The 21,358-nt window shown below is 40.5% G+C and overlaps 1 protein-coding gene across 3 annotated transcripts in view; it reads right to left on the bottom strand.

The window, feature by feature from the left end:
- DNAAF8 (dynein axonemal assembly factor 8) overlaps nt 1-21,358 on the bottom strand; it is a 94,443-nt gene that overhangs the window by 52,373 nt on the left and 20,712 nt on the right. For all 3 annotated transcript variants that reach the window (XM_042798815.1, XM_032995396.2, XM_032995398.2), the window contains exons 11-13: nt 11,277-11,468; nt 8,546-8,701; nt 3,646-3,840 (exon numbers count right to left, since the gene is read on the bottom strand). In XM_042798815.1, coding sequence (XP_042654749.1) covers nt 3,646-3,840; nt 8,546-8,701; nt 11,277-11,468 — 543 coding nt within the window. The remainder of the gene's footprint in view (nt 1-3,645; nt 3,841-8,545; nt 8,702-11,276; nt 11,469-21,358) is intronic.

Raw genomic sequence — 21,358 nt, 5'->3', positions numbered from 1 at the left:
GGTGCTGTTCTGGGTGTTTTATCCCCCCCTAATGCCCATTTCAGCTGCACAACAATCAAGTCTTTCAAGCTTTGGCATCAGGCTCCGCAGAAGATTTGGAGGAGGAAAGCACAGCCCTGAGCCATACACTAAATCTGAGAGCTTACAGCAACATGTGGATCAGGTCTAACAGCTGGGTAAATTGTGTTGCACTCCAGGTAGCTCAGTCTGTGCTCTCCACCCACAGAACATTGCATGGACTAGCTTAGGTACTGCTTAAAGCTGCTAGTTTTCTGCTTCTCACACACCACGAAAGGAGAAAGAGAGAAAACATGGGGCATTAATCCAAAATCAAAACAGCACAATTGCCAACACCATGAGGCACTGAACCACAGCACACCACCAGCTGTTACAATCTGAGATGAGTGAAAAGTAATGTCCGCACAGCCAGGGGCCTAGAGAGTTGGGTGAAAAGCTTGTGTGGTAGTAAGCAGCAGTTCTGAGCAAGCCTCTCATCAACATCGAAGTTAAAAGCAGTTGTAGTGACAGTGGAAGATGCTGAAGCCACTCATCAGGGCGAAGGCCATGATGCTTGTCAATGAAATACCATCACAGCACTCAAAATCTAAAGCTCAGAGTTTTCTTGTAGAGCCCATGCTAAAACACAAATTCACAGATCTGAAAGATTCTCTGGTAATGCCTCTCGCTCCCTCTTCAGAGACTATACACAGAGTTAGGGCAATCACATATCTAAATTAGGCACCATAGGTGAACAAAGCAACAAGTGATACATTTGGGCCTGCTCTTCCACAGCACGAAACTGTGATTTTTAATTTCATCAGTAGTGCACAGCTCTTCTGTTACGTGGTTATTTCAGTCTTTGAAAAATTATTGCAACTTTCAAAGCTTGTGTGTGTGTGTGTACATGCAGAGCTCCTCTGGTAACACAGTTGCCATCAACTCTCTAGCAGGGAAATCCCGAAAGTCTGAAATACCACATTAAAGCACTGCCATACTTTCTGTGAGTCCACTCCCACACATCAAACTTCCTGTTCGTGCAGTCTGTGCTGTTTGAAGTTTTTGGCAGCTTTGAGTTACAACACTGGGGCAAATTTAGCTCTCTGGACCCAGTTCTGGAATTCTTATCTATGTGTAGCCAAAACTGCATTAAAAAAAAAAAAAAAAAAAATGGATCTTTGCTTCAGTGAAAAGCGAGGAGGGAACTTTGTGTAGACCTGCCCTTAACCAGTACTATTGTCTCAAAAAAGAAAACACAACCCTTGTGCTGGAAGTCAGCAGGGAAAATAACTAAAACAGCAGCAAGTAGGGAACTGATCACCAAGAGGTGCAACAAAATCGATTTTCTGGAACTAAAAGAAAAAAATCTCATTCACCTTGCCTTAGGGATGGAGGTTCCCCTTCTTCCTTGAAACCTCACTGATACAATCACCCATCCAATACTGCTGTGCCCTGACTCCTCTGTCATGGCAGGCACCTCTATAGGTTGGGAGTTCAAGGAGATGCTCTGGAAGGTGACCAAAGAGATGGTGAGTGTTGGGGGTTGCACCCTTTGGGCAAATGTCCTGGTATCCAGAACAACTGAGAGAGAGCAAGAGAAATCCAGTGTTCTTTAATGGAACAAAGAGGCAGAGGAAAAGAAGCATCAACAATGTCTACATATGTTGTCTGTATCCCTAAGGTTAATTCTTGCATCCTAAGGTTTAACAGGAGAAAGTATTTTTATTTTACGCTAAATTGAAGAAATCCTCTTTTTGCTGACAAGGGACATTGCAGATAATAACTTCCACAGGGATTATGTCACTCCTAACCTAACCTGGGGTTTTAATGACTGCATTGTGAGTTTACTCTTTGTATCAGAAGTGAATTACTGCAGGTTAATAGGCAGTGTGCATAGCATTAATAAGAAAGCCTCAAAGAAAAATAGCAAGAGCAAAGCAATCTGTTTGGGGCCCAGAACAGACTGAAAAAACACTAGACCAATTGACTGAAAACAAGACATTGGCTCATGCACTAACAATGTGCTTAAAGGCTATTACAATTACTGCTAACAATTGCTCATAAAATCATACACAGAGCTAGTCGGTACACAAACAGACAGCAATTTTACCTGATGTTCCCTCTCCCTCCACTCCTACCCATTTGTTTCATCAGGATTTTTGTCTCAGACTGTAAGCTACCTGGAGCAAAAATAGGTATTCACTGCATGCTTTTCCAACACGTAGTAGCAGGCTCTTTGGTCTACTTAGTTCTGTATACACCACCTCAAAATAAATATAAATATATAAAAAGCAAGCATGGATCACAGGCCTTGTACAGAATCTTCAAACTAATGAAATGAAAAGAGTACGATACTGAATTTTCTATGCAGCACTTTTCGGTTGTATTTTAACGACACATGGGAACATTCTCAGTTGGTACCACTTTGTAAAGCTTCAGGGCAGACAACAGGGTTAGCTGCTGCCTGCTGAGTGTCTGGCTCATTGAGCCTTGCTTTGACAAGTCAGCCTTTCTGCTTAACTGCAAGATACATGTATCAAATAGCCGTGATACATAGTGGTCTCCGTGTAATTCAGGCCTGGGAACCTGGATGGCACAGAGCATTTGACCTTAGGAAGAGAATGTGGTCTGTAAATTCACCAGCTTTGCTATGGCATCAAGGCAAAGATCCACCCCTAGAAAATGCCTGCTGCCTTGCTGTTGAATTTCTAATGATTTATAATTCCCCTAATACGGGATTTGCATAAAAGCCTTGACTGTTTTAAAAGATGCCTTATTTTATGCCTTAAAAGTGTACAGCAGATTTATCTTTTACCAGTACGTCAGACTGTTTTATAGCACTTGCTTCTACTTGAAAGCTACAGTGACTGCAAATCAACAACATTAAGCCTCCTTTTCCTCCACAGAAGTGGGATAAACCTTTAGACAAATTGCTAAGTGCAATGCTAAGCCCCTAAGCTTTCATGACATTGATTCTCACAGAGTAATAGTAATCCTCAAATCTGGTTGAAATTGCAGAAAAGTTCTCATGCTACATTATTTTCAGAACTAAAGTTTATTCTGAATCAGAATTGCAGTCTTCACCATTCACTGGAATCGTGCAAGGTTTTTGTTGATTTAGAAATATTGGGAAAAGACCATGATTGTCCCAAGGCCAGTGATGTCACGGGAAAGAAATAAGTAGAACATTCCATCGAAAGGTATGGAAATCAGGTCATATTAAGTCCTCCTTTGAAAACCTGGTCTAAATATTTACACTAAGGTGGAACAGGCTGTTAAAGGCCTAAAAGCAATGTTGGATGCCCTCAAGGAATAAACTCCCCCAGTAAATACAATGAATTAATTTCATTCACTTGAATATTTGTTATGGAGCACTTGCTAATCTGACAGGAGTGAAAAAGTTAATTATCATTCTACTTATAGACAGCACAAGGTAAATGTTCTTGCAGACCTCTCCAGACAGGCAAGTGATTTTAAGCATTTGATTTTAAGAGGTGCTGTGTCCTTGTAATCTCATACACTTCACTGGAAACCTACATGGCTTAGAAGCATTTGTTTTCAAACTGTTTAAATCCTTAGCTAAACAAGAACAACAACTTTTACTGGACATAATGAGAAAAAAAGTGACCAAGCACTTCTGTACTGTACCTGAGGATCAGGATTAACAGCAGTGATGTAACTGAGCAGGACAGAGGGAATTTCAGGAAGAAGTAGACACAGCTGGTTTTGGAAGTGATTGGCCAGTTCTTCCTTCCACCAGATAACATCCGGAAGCCATGTGCAGGCTAGAAATTCAGAAATCTTCTGGTAAAAAATGGATGTTCCTTGTAGATCTTCTTTAGTCTGCAAAGAGTCAGTGGTTAAAAAGCATTAATGATGACCTCAGGAACTTTCTGTTCTGCATCATGCACCTGTAGCAGCTCTTTCCCTGTCTGCAACCATCCCAGCCTCATGCTTCACACACGTGCCATACAGCTGCGCTTCAGATCCTCCAAACAGCTAATGCAACACCCCTCAGCCTTCCAAAGCTCTAAGCTTGTCCCCTCACCCACAGAAAGTGCACTCCTCCCATGATCCTGCTATCACCCCACAAAGCCTCTACTCTCAGGCCCAAAGACAGATTTGAAGGCCCTGACACTGTTGGGGTTCCTGACCCAGCAGATGGGACCCAAGAGTGGGTGCTGTCTGCAACAGGCAGTTACGCCATCAGCTGTGTGGAGAGGCTCACCCCACGTCTTGGGGACGTGCCTCCACACTGAATTAACTCAAAGTGAGCTTTGGTGAACACACTGGGGAGATTAGCAGCACTGCCCTTCCACCAGAGCTCTCAACACACTCAGACTGCTCAGCTATAAGACTCCACCACAGATGATGACTGGTGAGTTAACAGTAATCTTCAGTTGGTTGTAAGGCACTGGTATAAAATAACTGGTTCATGACATCTATTAGCCCAGAAATATTACCCCCCAGGCAGATTATGTACCACACTTAAAGAGGGAGAAGATGCCATAAACAGGACCATAAAACAGCCCAATACAATGAAACATTAATTTGCAAAGGGTTTCATAGGGATAAAAAATAAAAAAATATTCATGTCAAGATTTTTAAAAAGATTGATACTAATATCAATATTGATACATGAATATTGAATACTGCACTGCTAAATTACATTTTTCCATCATTTAACCTCTCCTCTAAACCCCTTTGTTCTTCCAGGTTGGTTCTTAATTAGCAGGACTTTCAGAGAACAAAACTGGTGACCTCAAGAAGACCCAATTAGAAATTAACAGAATCAACAATTATGCAAAGCATCTTCTCTACACCAGCTATTATAGCACTCAGAAATTATAGCTCAAGCAGGAAAGGTCTGCAAAAAAAATCCCCAAATCTAATGACAGAGATTGCTAGCTCTTCTGAGCCACCACAGAATTTTGAAGTGATCGAAGAATACAGACAAGAACCACGTTGCTCTGCACAGTGCTAGTGTGCCTAATTGGGAATGCTTAGTAGATTCTTAGAAAGCATACTCTGTACAATTCTAATTCCCATCAGACATGCTTGTAACTGCAGCTTGTCTATCAGCATGCAAGAATTACAAGAGGTGAGTGTATAAGCATTTGTTCTGACAACAAGAAACCAAAACCATACAGGGATGTTCAAATTTGCCTCGCTTCTATCAGTTGTTTGGAGGAGGACAGAAATAAAAAAAAAAAACAAAGCCCCAAAAAACTGACAAAAATGGGATGAAACACAGCAGAACCACTTGATATAGGCATAGATGCCATTCTAGTTGAATAAGGCAATAGGCTTATTGATCTGCTAAGAAGAGGAGCTTTCGCCTTGAGAAACCACTGCTATATTTGTATTCATAACCATTAGGCCTTGGGGTGGAGAAGTAAAATGTGACAAACAGTAGGAGACACACAGATGACAGGGAAGTGGCCAGCAAATAAAAAGTTGATGGCTTAGAGGTCTGGAATGTAGCCTAGCTCCAGTTACAAACAACTGGGGAAAAAAACAAAACAAACCACAACCAAACTAAAACAACAAAAAGAATCCCAGCAAGAACCTATAGTAACACAAAACTAGCAGGCTGCCTTGGTCCCGTTGTTGGTGATGAACTGCACCCAATCATTTCAGCTGTGACCCTTCAGCAGGCAACAAGCTGCAGGATCAAATAACATCAAAGCCAACGAGACAAGTGCACTCAGCGTGTTCAATCACACCAGGGTCGGGAATTAATGGGGGGACAAGCTGGGGAAAGTGAAGCCTTGCCTTTTTGATACAGATAGGTTCTTAGGCTCTTGGACTAGCAATCCAATGTCTGCTGCAAAAATCATATTATTATTACAGTCTGAAGAAAATCCATGGACAACTGTCATTTTGCTGCTAGTATGAGATACGAGTACAGATACACAGAGAAAGATGGGAATTTCCCTCTTAGCATCAAGCAAGCACAAAACTGTACTTAATAAGTTGCATAGTCTTGTATGTACCCATCTTTGGCATTGAAAATGGACTCTGGGCTTTACACGTTAAGAACATTAAAATATCTGTTTGTTATAATGCTTCTGGTTAACATTTACACTAGTTGGTATGTCTTTTTTACATAATACAACAGATGTAACTAAGATTTCCCTACATCCTTCTAGCAAATAGATGCAACAAAAATGTCTGGAAACACAGTGATATTTTGAAGGTAAGCCTTGATAAGTGGTTCTCTTTGTGCCCATAGGCAACAACAGAAACAAGGACCAGTAAGTGCCACAATAGAAATTTGTCATCCGATTCAACCATTAAAAACTGTACATTAACACTATAGTGAAAGACTGAAGACTTAAGTGTGAAGAGTAAAATCTACTGCATTTCTCTCCAACAATAGCTGAAGCTGCTCAAGAGGAGCAATAGGGAGATAGGACTACTTGCTGTTATTTTTCTTGTCTCTGCTGCAGCTGACATTTCAGAAAGACTTTTGTTGTTCCTATCAGCTTAGATCTCTGTTGGGGAAAGCAGCAGCTTTACAAACACCTCAGGAAAGCAAAACTGACAAAAGTCATTGTTACCACAAAGACATACAGTAGAGCTTCTAATGAGAGGAAACCTCTGTTACACACAGTCTTGCTTTGAGAAATACCATCCAAATGCCTTGTATATTCACTGCTGTGCATACTAGCTAAACTCAACAGCACCATCAGTAACTGTAAATGAGCCACCAGAATAGCACTTACAGTTTATATATGGACTGAAAACGCAGTATGGCTTGTTCCACCAACTTGTGATACAACCTTGCCCAGCTCCAACCACATGTTCAGAACAGCCTGAGCCTGCAGCTTCAAAAGTTCACTCAATTGCATAACACTGGATACATATCTTGAGCATACTCAGCGCTCAATAATTCTGTTTTGGTCAACGCCTCAGCTGAAGCCAGCAGAGAGCAACAAGGTAAGTGGACAGAAGGCAGGACAGTCTCTGTTTCTCCATTTTCTTTGCTCCATAGAGTAAACATCTTGAATTCAGTTGCCTTGGATAGGAATCAACAGTAAGCCCTTGACCAGTCTAGTAGGTTGCTTAGTCTCATTAGCCCTGCTGCTTCTGCTGAGGGGTGCTCAAACACCAACGGAAAGGTTGCTTATTGTTTTGGGGTTGGGTTTTTTTGGTAGTGTTTTAATCATGACATTTGTCGCCAGTATCAATCACTGACTTGCAGGAGCACTGGAGCCGCAGCTGTCATACTCCAGGCTTTATGATACATCATGGGAAATTTAATCTTTACTGCTCACAGGCAGGCAGCTGCAAGTGAAGAATGCTTGCAGCAGCTGAGTAGAGGAAGCTTAAGCATGTTTTTAAAACATGTTTCCACCTCCTCTTCCGTTTAAACTTCACATGATGTGTCCAGCAGGTGTGACACAAATACCTGGGGGCACCCACAAGATCACCTGCTATTGGGTCCTATGGGGTCTTTTCAGCATGGAGGAAGGGTCAAGAATGAGCACATCTGTTGTCACGTTCCTGTTAACATTACCAGGGGTGAAGCAGGCAAAAACAGAGCAGGAAATCCACTATCAGCTCTCTAAAGCCACAAGTGTTTCTTTGAGCCACCTGAAACAAACTTGCCAGCCTCAACAGAGCACAGGGCCAGCATCTCAAAGGCTATTACTGTTACTATTCAGTAACAGGATAGTTATTCAAGTAAGTGTCCCACAGGAGATCTGGGGTACACAAGGATTGCTCCCCAGACATACTTGGGTACATTTTCCACCAAGAGTCAGCTATACCGCGTAGGTAGGAAAGGTATTTATAACAGGCAAGAGTAGCAATAATACATAAAAAGCTGTCTCCAAAAAAGAAAAGATAACAAGACAGAACCAACAAACTATATCCCAGAGCTGCTATTTCACAGCTCTGCTGTTTTCAGGACACAAGTTCATATCATGCCCTGCATTACATTGTACCACCTACATGTGCTAGATTTTCAGTTTGTGTGCTAGACCTTTCAGCCTGGCATTTTATTGCACAGCACAGACTGTAGTCTACCAGAGTTGAAGGAAAGGAGTCTCAGGTCTTGCCTCCAGGCCTCAACTCCTGGGAGCTAAACAGCAAGAAATTTATTTCCCCTTGTGGGCCACACTCTTCACATGGTTAAAATATAAGAGGAAAAACCATAATACAAGCCAAAGATATGTCCCCTCTGAATCCAGTCAAATTTCTGCACTGTGGGGTTACAGCCACCAAAAATATATTAACAGCTAATGACTAGTAGAGTCAAAAAACTATGCCATAGAGAGCTAGTTTCTCATCTGCACATAATCTAAATTCAGCATAACTGAGGACAGCTTGAGTTGGCAATTAGCTGTAAGCAGTTTTTCAGTTCCCACAGTACTGGGCTGTTCCCCCCATTCTAATTTAGAGCAGCACTTATGCTGCTCTATCCTGGCTCGCTGAGATTTGAGTTTGAATTGGCACATCCAAGCCTGGTCCTTAGTAAAAAACAGTGGTAACTGCCTATGGCTGTTGTGCACAACTAGCAAGTGCAAATGCTGTTACTCACTTTTATCTTCTGGATCTTGGTGCTGTTCTGCGCTGAAGACTCATCCGCTGGCATTAGACAAGCATGCAGGGCCAAGCCATCCTCTCGCCAGGCCTGCTGCAGCCCTACCACCTGAAATGGTACTTTGGGTCCATCTTTCATTTTCACAGGAGGCACCTGTAAATCCATTTGAACATAATTTCATTTTTAGATACCTGTATTTAGAGACTGAAAATAACCCTTTATCTTGCTCTCTTGCTTTTGAGTAGAGTCCCATAAAGTACAATAATCCAGGGAGCACTCTCACTTGATTAGTGGATTAACTGTGGTTTAGCCAGTAGAAAAATCAATAAAGTCCAAATTAAACAGGAATAACATGTAGGTTTTGATAAGTCATAGGATTTATTTTCTCATTGAGGACTTGCAAGTGCTGACTTCCACCAGTTTCACTATGTGAAAGCAAGAGCTTGCATTAGTTCCCTAGTCCAGAAAGAAATGAGAACAGAGTCCCTGTCAATGCTGCACCGCATGTTCTTGTCACAGTGGCACCGTGTGCTGCCTTTATTAATGATAATGAGATCAATCCAAACTGAGTTCAAAAATCAATGCTAAGTGATTATGCCATTCTGAGGAGCTAGTGCAGGCTTCCTTAATAAGCCTTTGTTTTCCCCATTAGTGATCACTAATAGCCAAAACCCCATCAACCCCTACCCAGTGAATACACCTTTTAGTTAGACTGAGGTGATTTCTTTTTGATGGATTTTTTTTATGCGCACATGTGTGGGAGGCAAACATTCTATTTTCCAGTATACACGTCTGATCCAAAACAAGAAGGGTAAAAAACTACTTCTGCCAACCCCAAGATGAATGCTGGACATCTTTTATGAGTATCAGTTTAGTTCCAGAGACAGGGTTCCAGTAGGATAGACCATTCACTGGCTTCTAAGGCTGGTCAAAGTCAGGCTGAAACACAAAGCACTTTAGCACGCAGAATACATGAGAAACTTTATTACAAGGTAGAAAAGAGACAGGAAAGATATCTGAAACAGGCTGGGAAGATGCTGTAGTGCTGCAAAGCATTCTGAAACCTGAGTAACTGGTGAAATAGGGCAGAAGGCTAAAGGAAAATCAGACACAGGTAACCAGCAAAGCTGTGAGAAAGGAACAGCAGCCATGTGAGACAGAGATGCCTGAACTAGATCACTCACTAGATGAAGAGACAGGCAAATTGGAATTACAGGACTATAACTATTTCCCAGGGTTCTGGTGAATACAGAAACTACTAAGTCTTGTTCTCATGGTTTATACCATCACCATGACCTCTAGATGGATTAACAGCTTTGCTATCTATTGTATATATAAACCAAAATTATTTACAGAGAGATAAATGCCTTTAAAAATATGCTCTCAACACAGGGCCTGAGTGGATTTTCAAACTGTTGCATAGGTCAGTTGTATCACTCAAAATAGCACTACCAAGCCTTTGAAGAGGGGTTTCATGTGGAAACTGTAGCAGCTCTGCCACTGGGGAATGCTTGCATCTGGGGGATCCTGCTCTCACCTGGTAGAAATCAGCATAAATCCAATGAAATCAATAAAGATATGCTGATTTACACAAGCCAGGGAGTCAGTGAATCAGTGCAACTACATATATTATGACCAGATGAGAATTTGGTCTAAAAACCCCTCAACCTTTCCACTTCTTTTAATTAAAGAAATGCAGACTCTGTCATTGCTACCCAACAGCTGTTTGAGAACCTGCATGAAATGAAATTGGTGGATTTTACCCCAGTTCTCCTGGGCACAAAGTTCACCACATTTAGCCCTACAGTCTTCAGTAGAGTGACACTGAGCCCTGGAAGCTGAGATACCCCTTCAGGCTTGGAGATAGCCGCTACAAGTCAGAGCTCAGGATTTTTAAATGGGAACGACACAAGGGAAGAAAGATTACGCTGCAGCTGGTCATGAGCTAACTGGTTTCTGAATGGAAGATTCAGATTCTGGGGCTGTTCAAGTGGCAATTTTCATTAGCATTGAACTAACATTGAAGAATGCTAGCAATGTTTTAATGGAAATGTGAACATCATTAACAATTAATACTGTTTAAGTGGAGCTTAAGTCATTTAAAAGCCTTGTGCAGGCTGTCCACTCAGGGTGACATCTACCTTGAGTGCCTGGATTGGAATTGGTATGCCAATGTCTTTAATCAGGGCAAAGAATGAGGCCAACATGCAAGGTAGGAAGGAAAAATACACATAGCCTGTTTTCCCTAGGGGAAAAGGCTAATATAGGGTGAATGGGAAGAGTGAGGAAAAGGTGGTTTCTCTAGAGGAAAAAAATAAGCGATCCAAAGGACAATTAAGATGAAACAGACCATCACTTGTTTGTAGCCCTCTTGACTAGCAGAAGGATCTATTCTTAATTAGAATAAGTGGTAAGAAATAGGCATTTCTGTCCATTTGCTTCTTTTACCAAGGATAAAGTATAATACTTCGACAGCCCTCTACTTCCTCTAGTCACTTTTGACTGCTGCAAGTCTGGCTCAACAGTTTTTTACTGTCTGTGCCCTGTTCTTCATAAAACTACAGGCACAATCCACCTTCCACTGACTTCAGCAATACTTTTATTTACTGACTTTAAGGTGAGTTACAACCTAATTTCCCCTTTGTTCAGCCACCATTTTGTAGCTGTTGGAAGATTTCAGGAACCATTATATATTGTAGAGGGCAAAACACAGCCTTAATCTACTCACCAGAGAGAGAAGCCATGTCACAAGGGCCTGGTAGATGTTGGCTGCTCTCAGCACCACGGTAGGCATCTGCCCACCACACTGATCTGTAGCTACTTGGCCACAACTTGACAGCCAAATGGTCATAAGCAGCACCTCATTTTTCATACTGTGTGGTCTAGGCAATGTGTCAATATCTGGCAAGTAAGAGGCTTCCTGTCAAAAAAAAAAAGTATGAAAATGGAAGTCATTTGGATTACTGGAACTGTATTCATCATCATGAATGAATTACATTCATCGCCATCACAGGAGGGACAATTAATACCTAGTGAGCATTTATCAAAGAGGAAACATGAGTCATAAAAGCTAGGTCATTATATCAGTGACACCTTCTTGAGCACCTCAGTTTTTCTTGGAGAGCTGTCATCTGGGTCTTCATTTAGTCAAACACTGCTTGGTGAATGGAAGATTACATGGTCACAGCTGGAAATAGTGTCATCAAATTTATTCTGTAGTCTTTAAGATTCAGTGTTTTGGCTTTTTTTTTTTTTTCTTTAATCAGTGAAATGCCTTCAGAACAAGCCTGAGAAAAGTGTCAAAACTTTCATTATTTTCTGCTTCATCTAACATACCTTATTTCACAGATGATGCTACATTTAAGTGAACTCATCTCCTTTACTTTAATATTGATACTTGGTTATTTAGGATGCAAATTCTCTCTCCTTTCAGAAACCTGCTCTTTAAGAAACAACCCCAAGAATGAACTGTGGGGTTATAGTTTATGGGATCTCTTTTGTTCTTCCAAAGATACAATAGCTGCAGCTGTAATTATTAGCTGGCTTCCTATTCCTATCTATATTCAATTTGCTGCCCCTGACATTTATTGTGTAATTAAGAAGCTAGTCCCTGAAATCACAAAGATTCTCCAGTATACCTAAGAGTATTGCTTCTCGACAGTTACGATCCTTTAACAAGTACCTGCAGGGCCCCCTGCTAAGGCACCCTGAGTGTGTGTATTCTCCAGGGATAGGCACATACTCATTTTGCAAACAACTGGAGCTGTTTATGGGGTTAACAAGCTACTTGTTGCAGCATCAGCTGAGGGCTATGCTCCCCACTGCAGAGTCAGCAAAGTGCAACATGACTGCATTTCCTGTACATGTCAATGCAATCAGCCAACAGACTAAACTGCTAATTAAGGTGAGCACAATTAATCTGAAATAATTTACTGTATTAAGAGACTAGCAAGCACCACCTTCTGTGAGCTGAAGAGCACCACAGGAACACAAGGGGAGCAGGAGGGTGCTGAGGAGCAGCTAAGCCCCTATGTTTTCAGTTGTTCCACATGGCCTGTCATGAGGGTGTCTGCCCCTACCTTTACACTGAATTAACCTTAATTTGATTTACCTGAATTTACTTTAGAAGCAAAGTAAGCTAAATCCAATTAAAGCCACTTTAATTCTGAATTAAAATGTCCACAAAGGTGTTTAATGACTAATCCACTTCACAAGTTAATGTAGCTTGACTTTTGTGCCTGTCCTCAAAACAGACAATTCCTTAAAACGTTTTTAAAAAGAACATACTAATAAAAAGCCACAAGCAGATCTATTGTGTCATCCAGTGTTTTGGTGCCAAAATACCAGTCACAGGCACAGCACTGCCTACAAGTACCAAACAAAAATTGCAAGTAGTAATAAAGGAAAAATAGTCATGCAAAAATTTCTGATGCTACAGATCTGCATTAGTAATGTTACTGTAGTCCCGGCAGCTAACCGAATTCATCAGGGCTTTGACCCTACCACTGTAATTCTCCAAGGAAAAGGCCTTAAAAAAAGCTTGGAAACTTCCAGGAAAAGATGACCTTCTTCAATATCCTATATTGAAGAAATTATTCTTTCTTTCTCTCTCAACAAGGGTGTGGAGGATCAATGATAGGATGCAATTCAAGAGCTGAAGATTAAAATAGTATCTACTAATGCTTCTGCAGGAAATTTCCAACTATTCCAAATCTGCCTGGCCCAGAAGCAGAGGAGGGCTCAACAGGTTTTCTGATCAAGATAAGCTACAAATTTTACTTATTAAGGTTCTTTCTGAGAATGAGCAATGTTTTGATCAATGTTGTTCCTTCCCTCTCCTCCCTCTGCCAGCCTCTGTATCCCAACAAGAATTTAGGCACAGAACAACATCACTAATTTCAGAGATATTAAGGCTAATGAACAAAAAAGGAGCTAATACTACTTAATCCTGGGCAAGAATTGCTGAAATAAGATACATTCAGTGCTTCTGAGTATGCCTTCCGAAAGCATTGCCCAATTTACCCTAGTCTACCTATGAAGAGAGTTCAATTTTCCTCCATGTTACACTGGCCTTTATTTGTGCAGTATTAGATTATAAAAAGACTAAAATTACTCAAATGCTGGGCTATTTTTGGTTGCTCTGGCTACAATTGCACTGTCAATCACCAACAGGCTTGCAGCTGATTGTAGTCAAGTGCCAACAATTACCATAGAGTAAATAAGATAAAATTTCCTATTTCCAAAGTGCTCGCTGTTTCATTTTGCAATTATACTTTACAATATTGCAACTTACAGCCCTTCAGCTCAATTTTCCAACCACCCCTCCGCCCTCAGTTCTGGCCATCTTTCTTCATTGTAACGTAACAGTGCACATAACCATACTAAGCAGCCAAGGAATAACCTTTCCCCAAATCCACATCAAAAAAGAAAAGACAAGAAAAGGAATTGCAAGACAACTGAAGGATACCTATATATTCTAGCCTTCAGCTACAGTGTTGCTGAAGTTACACACACAGAGGCATAGCCCCAGAGAAATAAAACCCTTTTAACGTGAAGGCATCTGTACAGACAATCATTAAAAGTGGCATTTTACCTCCATATTACTATTTTTTAAAAAAAAACAGAGCTTTTTATGATCACAGCAAGCTGAAGCTTAGTAGATACAAGTTTGCCAGCCAAGATTAATGTCATTTTGTGTCTAATAAAATATCTCTAATTGGCTAAATGATACTTGTGTTGACGTTTTTTTAAAAAGACAAGTTGGCATTGCTTGTACTACGCCTGCATACTAGCTCGGACAAACAGCTCTGTTGCCCTGAAAATGGGAAAAATTACCAAAATTGTTAGAGGCTGGAATGACCGAGTAGCAGCTCGGGAGCCAAGAGAGTCAGGTGACAACTTTGCAGCTGATTTCCAGCCAGGTACAAGGCTGAGAGCAAGTGAAAGCAGCTGCCACCAACTGCTGTTTGGGAATCACGCTACATTATGTGTTTGGAAAGGTCATTTCATCACATAGACCCAAGAAAACAGTGAGTGCTTCCCAGAAGAATCAGCTCACCCAGTCTGGCAGTTTCTCCCAGTAGAAGGACAGGTCAAGGAAGAAGCCAAATTTTTTTTTTTTTTTTTTTTTTTACACAGATATGGTCTATCTTTCGCAGGTAAATATAACTTCTATATTTCCCTTCTAGCACCTTTTCCAGTATTGACTAAACTGATGCTAACACTGAAGCAAGGTATCATATTCAACCCCAAACCACTCTCTACTATATTGAGCAAACCCTACAACAGCAAGAGCTAAATCAAAACATTCACTGCATGGAAAATGAAGATAAGTTATATTCACACAGTCTCCTCCTTTATTGGAGGGGGTGAGTGAGGGGGAAGGGGAGGAATAGAAGAATCTTACTCTCATTGGCTGGAGGCTTAATCAAAATAATTGGTTTTGGCCATGTCTAAATTTATCCTTCTATGTCATCTGCACCCTAGCTTGGATCACAGATTTAAGAGGCAATCCCTGATGAATGGCAAATTACTGACTGCTGAAATCTTTTGCCAAATGATGCATCTGCTGTACATTTGTAAATGTGAGCTGATTTCTAGGTACTTTAGCAGCTCTAGCTAATTTCTCTAATGAAAATTCTACATTCTTATGCTGAAATAGCTCTAGCAATGCATGTTCATGCTTCATTATAGACAGAGCTCACGGTACAAAACGCAAGCATGTTGATTACGTATGTATACATCTATTTTTCCATGCAGTCATGTTGCTAATGTTGGAGAACAGACAGTTAGGACACATTTAACAATTCTGTCCACCTAAGGCAAAGCAGATAACACTCTTTCATGGCTTCTAAAAATTCTTGCATTAGATGAAGACATATTGGAAATGTCAAGTGTTTGTTCATTTTCATTCTGTGGGGAAGGAAAAATGATGACAATGCCATCTGTTAGATTATTTGAAATTCCACATTAAATTGTGGAATAAACCCTGAAACCATTCAAAGAACTGCTTTATCACTGCAAAGTGTGAACAATGGATGAGAATAAGGAAAGTATCTGCATTTCCTGCATGCAACTGGCAGAACATACTGTAATTAGGAAGGCAACATTTAATAACAAAAAGGAGAGTACGACTAATGTTAATGGTCTGAACGGTCTTTCTGTTAATGCATTTTTGTACTAAGTTCACTCTCTATATCGCCAATGGCTGAGTATCAGACACACTGTGGTTATGGATCTGAAAAATATGAAGGTAGCAAGATGTTATTGGAATTTTCTGATCTGAACTGAGCTTCAGATTGCTAAAATGGAGGAGTTATGATCCTTCAAAACAGATAACTCTGCCAAAGTAAGACTGCAGGAATTCAAAGAGCTGTGTAATGGAAGCATTTTTTGCTATGATCTCTGCAGTTCTCCAATTCAGTTAGGGCATAACATATCATGTGAGTCTAAGCTTAAAAAAAAAAAAAAAATTTCTTTGCTGAGAATTATCTTCTTGTTCTGGACAGTTATTCTTAGTCTTGGGCATGAAGAATGTAACCTCTCCTGATTCAGAAGAAACCACTTTTCCACCTCTAGCAGCATGAGTGTACTAAAGCTTGACAGTGTATTTGCTGGAGCACAAAGAGGACAAGTGTCAAAGAGGAGCATCAGCTCGTCACCGGAAATTACTGAATATAGGACTGCAGTTCAGATGTGACACAGAAAGGAACTGAGCTCTGCTCGGCACAGGAACCAGGGATAGCGAAATTCACTCTGCATACCTTTTCACATTGCTGCCAGCTGAGCATGGTTAACCCCAAGTGCAATTTAAAGTAGCTTTATGGCCACCACCTCACTGGCAGATAGCTAATGATGGCTACGGTCAGTAACACTTCGGGCTCAAAAATCCCTTCCAACACAAATGGAAACAACAGAGATGTGATATAGTTTGAATTACTCTGTCCTCTGCCACATCTGCATCAGCCTGCATTAAGGGAAGTCTCAACTGCTTCAGTAGAGTTAATGGCTCATCCCTGTTAGCAAAGACACACATAACCCCTCTAGCAAGAGTCAAGGATCTGGCCCATAGAATATGTTAGCAGACAGACACTGTGGTCACTCAGTACCACACAGGAAGAGAAGTATTTTTGGCCCAAACTTCAACATACGTTTATTCTGCTATCTGCAGTGAGCAAGACAACTCCACCACATCAAACATTGCCTCTTGAATAAGAAGAAACTTGTAGCCTAGAGTGTGCTCCCTCTGCTAACCTGCTCACTTCTGCTTGTTCTGCCAGTACACCCGATGTGAGTACACAGCAGTGCCCCCACCATACCAGCCAGTGTGACTTACCATGACCTCTTGCTCTGACCTGGCCTGGAACATTATTACTATTACAGAGTCTTATACAACCAGCTAATGTTCTTTTTTGGACAACATCTTTCTAGTCAATCTGAGTTCACTAGACCAGAGTACTATTAATGAAACAAGCGTATCTATCAGTCAGCACTGATAGGCAAGCACAGCTAAAGCAATGATGACTTCCATGAAAGAATTGCTCTGGAATTACTTCATTAGGACATAGAATGTACTAATTAGCATTTAAAGCCTGCTAGAAGCACATGTCAAATACCAGCCTAGTTTTCAGATGACTAAGGACCAATTCCAACATAATTCTAATGTTCATTAGAACACAGAACATTCATGTGAAGCATGTTAACTAACCAAAACTGTTTGAAATTTTTTTTTTCAACTAAATATGTTCAAGAAAATCTGTGTAAATTGAGAATTGAGGCCATTTAACAAGTCTGAGTGCAGCTAAGAAACATGCAATAGCTGGCACAAATAACTGGTAACAAGCAGCTACTTTACATACAATTTCTTCTTTATTTCATAGACTATCTGAAGTTGGAAGGGATCCATAGGGATTATCAAGTTCTGACAAAGGCCCAACTCCTCAGGTAAACAAAGAACTGCTCTGAAAATTGCACTGAAATTTAAAGCAAAGTAACATTGAATCCTACTTGATTTTGTTTGCTTTCTGAGACATAATCATTAAAAATGAGAAGTGCCTTTTCGATGATTGGTGTTTACACTTTAGTAACACTTAGAACGGCTTAGAAGGATTCATAGCCTTATTGTGCTGGTGTTCTCAGCACATGTAACAAAAAGTTCCTCCTCTAATGAGCTTATACTCCTGGTTAATGAGAAGCAGCTGAAGTAAGTAAAAGAAGTTTAATTACTTACACATTTCATGTGAGCACAAGACTGGAAATCAGGAACTTTTGCCTCAGTCCTGGATCTGGAATGGAGTATTTATCTGTGAAACTGTAAAGTGAGGATAATATTTCCTTATCCTAGCACCTGTCTAGTTGGATTAATTACCAAAAGTCTGTAAAACACTCTGAAGAGGAAGAGTACGAGATTATCAAGAAACTTTCAAACTTATTCTCCGCTCCCTTTCTTTACACTCCTGAACCAGTATCGTGGCCTCCAAAATCCAAACAGTAGTATCTGTACCTTCCACAGTATTGTTTTTCAGATGATTTCAATCTGCCTCAAAAATAAAATATGCCATGATTTCCAGACCCACAGCAGGGAAGGAGATGGTACATGGTCACTTGAAATGCTGTGATAGAGCATGGAATTGGTCCTCAGCCATCTGAAATCTAGGCTGGTATTTGGCACATGTTCCTAGCTGGCTTTAAATACTGGTGAAATGGCTGTAGTTTGATATTCCAGGAGATTCACCATGTACTTATCAACTTGGGTAAAGTCTTATTATTTCTAGGCTTTAACCTATTTATCTTTTCATGTATATCCCCTAATACTCTTTGGGAATCCCCAAAGGAAAAAAAAAAAAAAAAAAAAAGTGGTCGGTGGGTGTGCAAACTATGCTCAGATACTTTATCAGGAAGTTTTACCACACTTTGAGCAGCCTGCTTTACAAAATATCAGCTTCCAGTTTAGAAATGGATTGTGTCCATTTTGTCATACAGGCTCTGTGATCTTGTGTCCAGCTGCAAAATTCTATGCAGATAACCCTTCAGACCTGTACATTCTCCAAGGCAGTAAATATGGTGGGTTTGTGATTCTGAGAATTACTAAGTGTTTACAATGTCCACTGAAGCTAGTGGGAACTGCAGGTGCTTGGCACATAGCTGGAGAGATCTTTATGTTTTTAAAATAAAAAGAACTGCATGATACTTCCACTCTATAATCTCAGATAAAGCCTTGAATTCCATTCCCTAAGAATAATGCTTCCATAATTTTATTTGTGTAATAATGTGTTTACAAGTTGTGACCAAACTTATCACCCAGTGCATTAAGATTTGAAACTGTAGTCCAACCTAAGTCATAATGCTAAACAAGAAGGCATGAGAAAAACTAGGATTACAGTTTAAACTATACAGCTTCTTCAACAGGAGTGTGGCTCTGTCAGACAAGCCTGTATATTCCCTTCAAAAAACAGAGGGACAGATTCAACTTCCCTTCATCTACAAATAGCATCACTGATCACAGCCCCGAGATAAGGCCAGGAGTTGTGATTGCTATTCTGATTCCAAGAGAGAAATGCCTGGCAGAAAGTATTTCTCTATATAATTAAACGTGACTGGCATTTGTTCATATGCATTGGGAACTTACGGTAGCTACTCCTTCTGCCAATAAACACAGGACCTGTCAAAGAGCAAGACCTGAAGAGACAAAAGGTACAGAAATGGTTTTCTGTTCTCTTGCCCTCTTCTAAATGAGAAATAGAATTTAGCCCATGGACATTTTACATTATTGTCTTCAAGTTTAATCTGAATCATCCTGCTAATGTGAATGGAGGAGTATTTAGGACCTCTACTGGCAGCAAGTTCATGCATGCAATTCTGGAAACTATATTCTTTTTACTTATATTAACCTCTCCCTTAAGCAAGAGCAATGAATGTTCCCATCTGTCAAGATAATGCATATATATATTCAAGAATAAGCCTAAACTCATTTTAATCACTTCTAAAATATGCCAAAGAATATAAAGGATTAAATATTTCACATTTTCCTGGGGCCATTTCAAACTCTAATCAGAGAAACAGCACTGAAAGAAGCAATTTCTTTGTAAAAACCTGACTGTTCAATTTGTTCCATAGCTGGAAAGTGCAATGGACAAAGGTGGGAGTCCCTCTGAAACCGACAGACTGGGTCTCCAAGCAAAGTTTAAATGAAAGGTTCTCTATGGCTTTTTGGTGCTCCCTCTGCATTTAGTACAGAAGGTGAGTTTCCTGGTTCTGAGCACATATGCTGCAGTTTGACTGAGAAACCTGCTGAAGCAGATAACGGGTCATAAAGCGGGATTACTGTATGTCATTTAACTGCTCTGGTTAAGTGAGCAGAACTACTGAGAAGAATCATCAGTCTATAAAGTTCCCGACATGCTTTAATTTTTTGCCCTAAGAGCGCCAAAGCACATACTTCCATAGTATCCCTTACTCAAAGAACATGGAGAGCAAGCAAGCAGACCCTGCCTGTATAAAGGAAGCTGCTTATAACAAAGATATTTAAGGCCTAGATTCTCTGCTTTGCCTATTAAGGCAAATCCTTAGGATAGATCTGTGCCATCCCGAGCCATGGCAGAGGCAGCAGCAGCCTCAGCTCCTCCGGCTTGTTGACTACAGATGAGGAGACCATAAACCAGCCAAACTCAACCTAAGCATAAAGTACTGTGACAGCAAATCCCGCCCCATTTGCTTTCACTGGCATCAAGTGGGAAGATGAAGAGGAGGCCAGAAATACAGGCTCTGTGCCAGCTAACACTATGCTAGAAAAACAGTTTCTTGGGAACTTCCACGCGATTCTGAATCCTGCATGCTGGACTGGGGTACAAACAGGAATCTTGGCCTTCGGTTTTTGCATGCTAAATTTAACTACATCTCTAATTGCCTTAGTTTATTTTTAAGCCTTTCTTGAGTTGAAGCAGCAGGTTCATTAAGTACGAGAGATTTTAATCCTGTTTCAGGAACTCATTAAATACCTCACCGTAAAAAAATAAAAAGGAGGAATTCAGGGGCCATCTGCTGGCTGTTTGGCACATCACTGCTGGCCACAACCCGGCAGAGTCAGTCCAAGAGAGTGAGAAGACCTAGAGTGAAGCACAAGCCAAATTCAGCTCTGATGTCCGGAAAAGATTTAGTGTAGGAAATATTTTCCAATGTTTAGAATTAACTGGTTTTTTTAAGCTACAGTAAAACAATAGTAAGGGCTAAACGCCGGGTTCAATTACATTCACACAGATGCAAATGTAGCGGTTGCTTTGGTTCAGTATAAATGAAAACATTTGGGCACAGGGTGATTTATACTTACAAGAGCAGTTTTAGAGTAATACAGATATAGAAAAATTCAGTTACTGTGTCACAAGATCATTATAACTGAAGTAAGATTTTACAGTTTTCCTTGACTTCTCCAAATATGTATATTGCACCACTTTGATGAAGATAAATTGGCATTTCTGTACAGAATTAGCACAAAATATCTTTCAAAACTGGTAGATCAGGCCTTTGTACATTCTTTCTATTGAGACATGAATTTCACCTTCTTACAGTTCTTTTCCTTTATGCGTTTTCCACACAGCAATAAAAATGGAGCATTTTTAAATACTTTTTAGGACATCACCTAAATGCATTAATGTAAGCAGCTCTGCAATGGAACTGGTAAAACACCCAAGTAGTATGGTCCAGCTGGTAAACTGTTGGGTTGGGATCCTGGGACCCACAGTCAGTGTCCTTAAGCAACCTTTTCTGTTCAGGTAAGATGTAAAAAAACAGCAGTTTCCATTGTTGCTGCCAGCA

The sequence above is a fragment of the Tyto alba genome, unplaced genomic scaffold (genome assembly GCF_018691265.1).
Source record: "Tyto alba isolate M040663 unplaced genomic scaffold, T.alba_DEE_v4.0 Super-Scaffold_28, whole genome shotgun sequence".
Classification (NCBI taxonomy): domain Eukaryota; kingdom Metazoa; phylum Chordata; class Aves; order Strigiformes; family Tytonidae; genus Tyto; species Tyto alba.
Note: the sequence above shows the minus strand (reverse complement) of the source record. Positions and strands in the feature narration are given on the sequence as shown.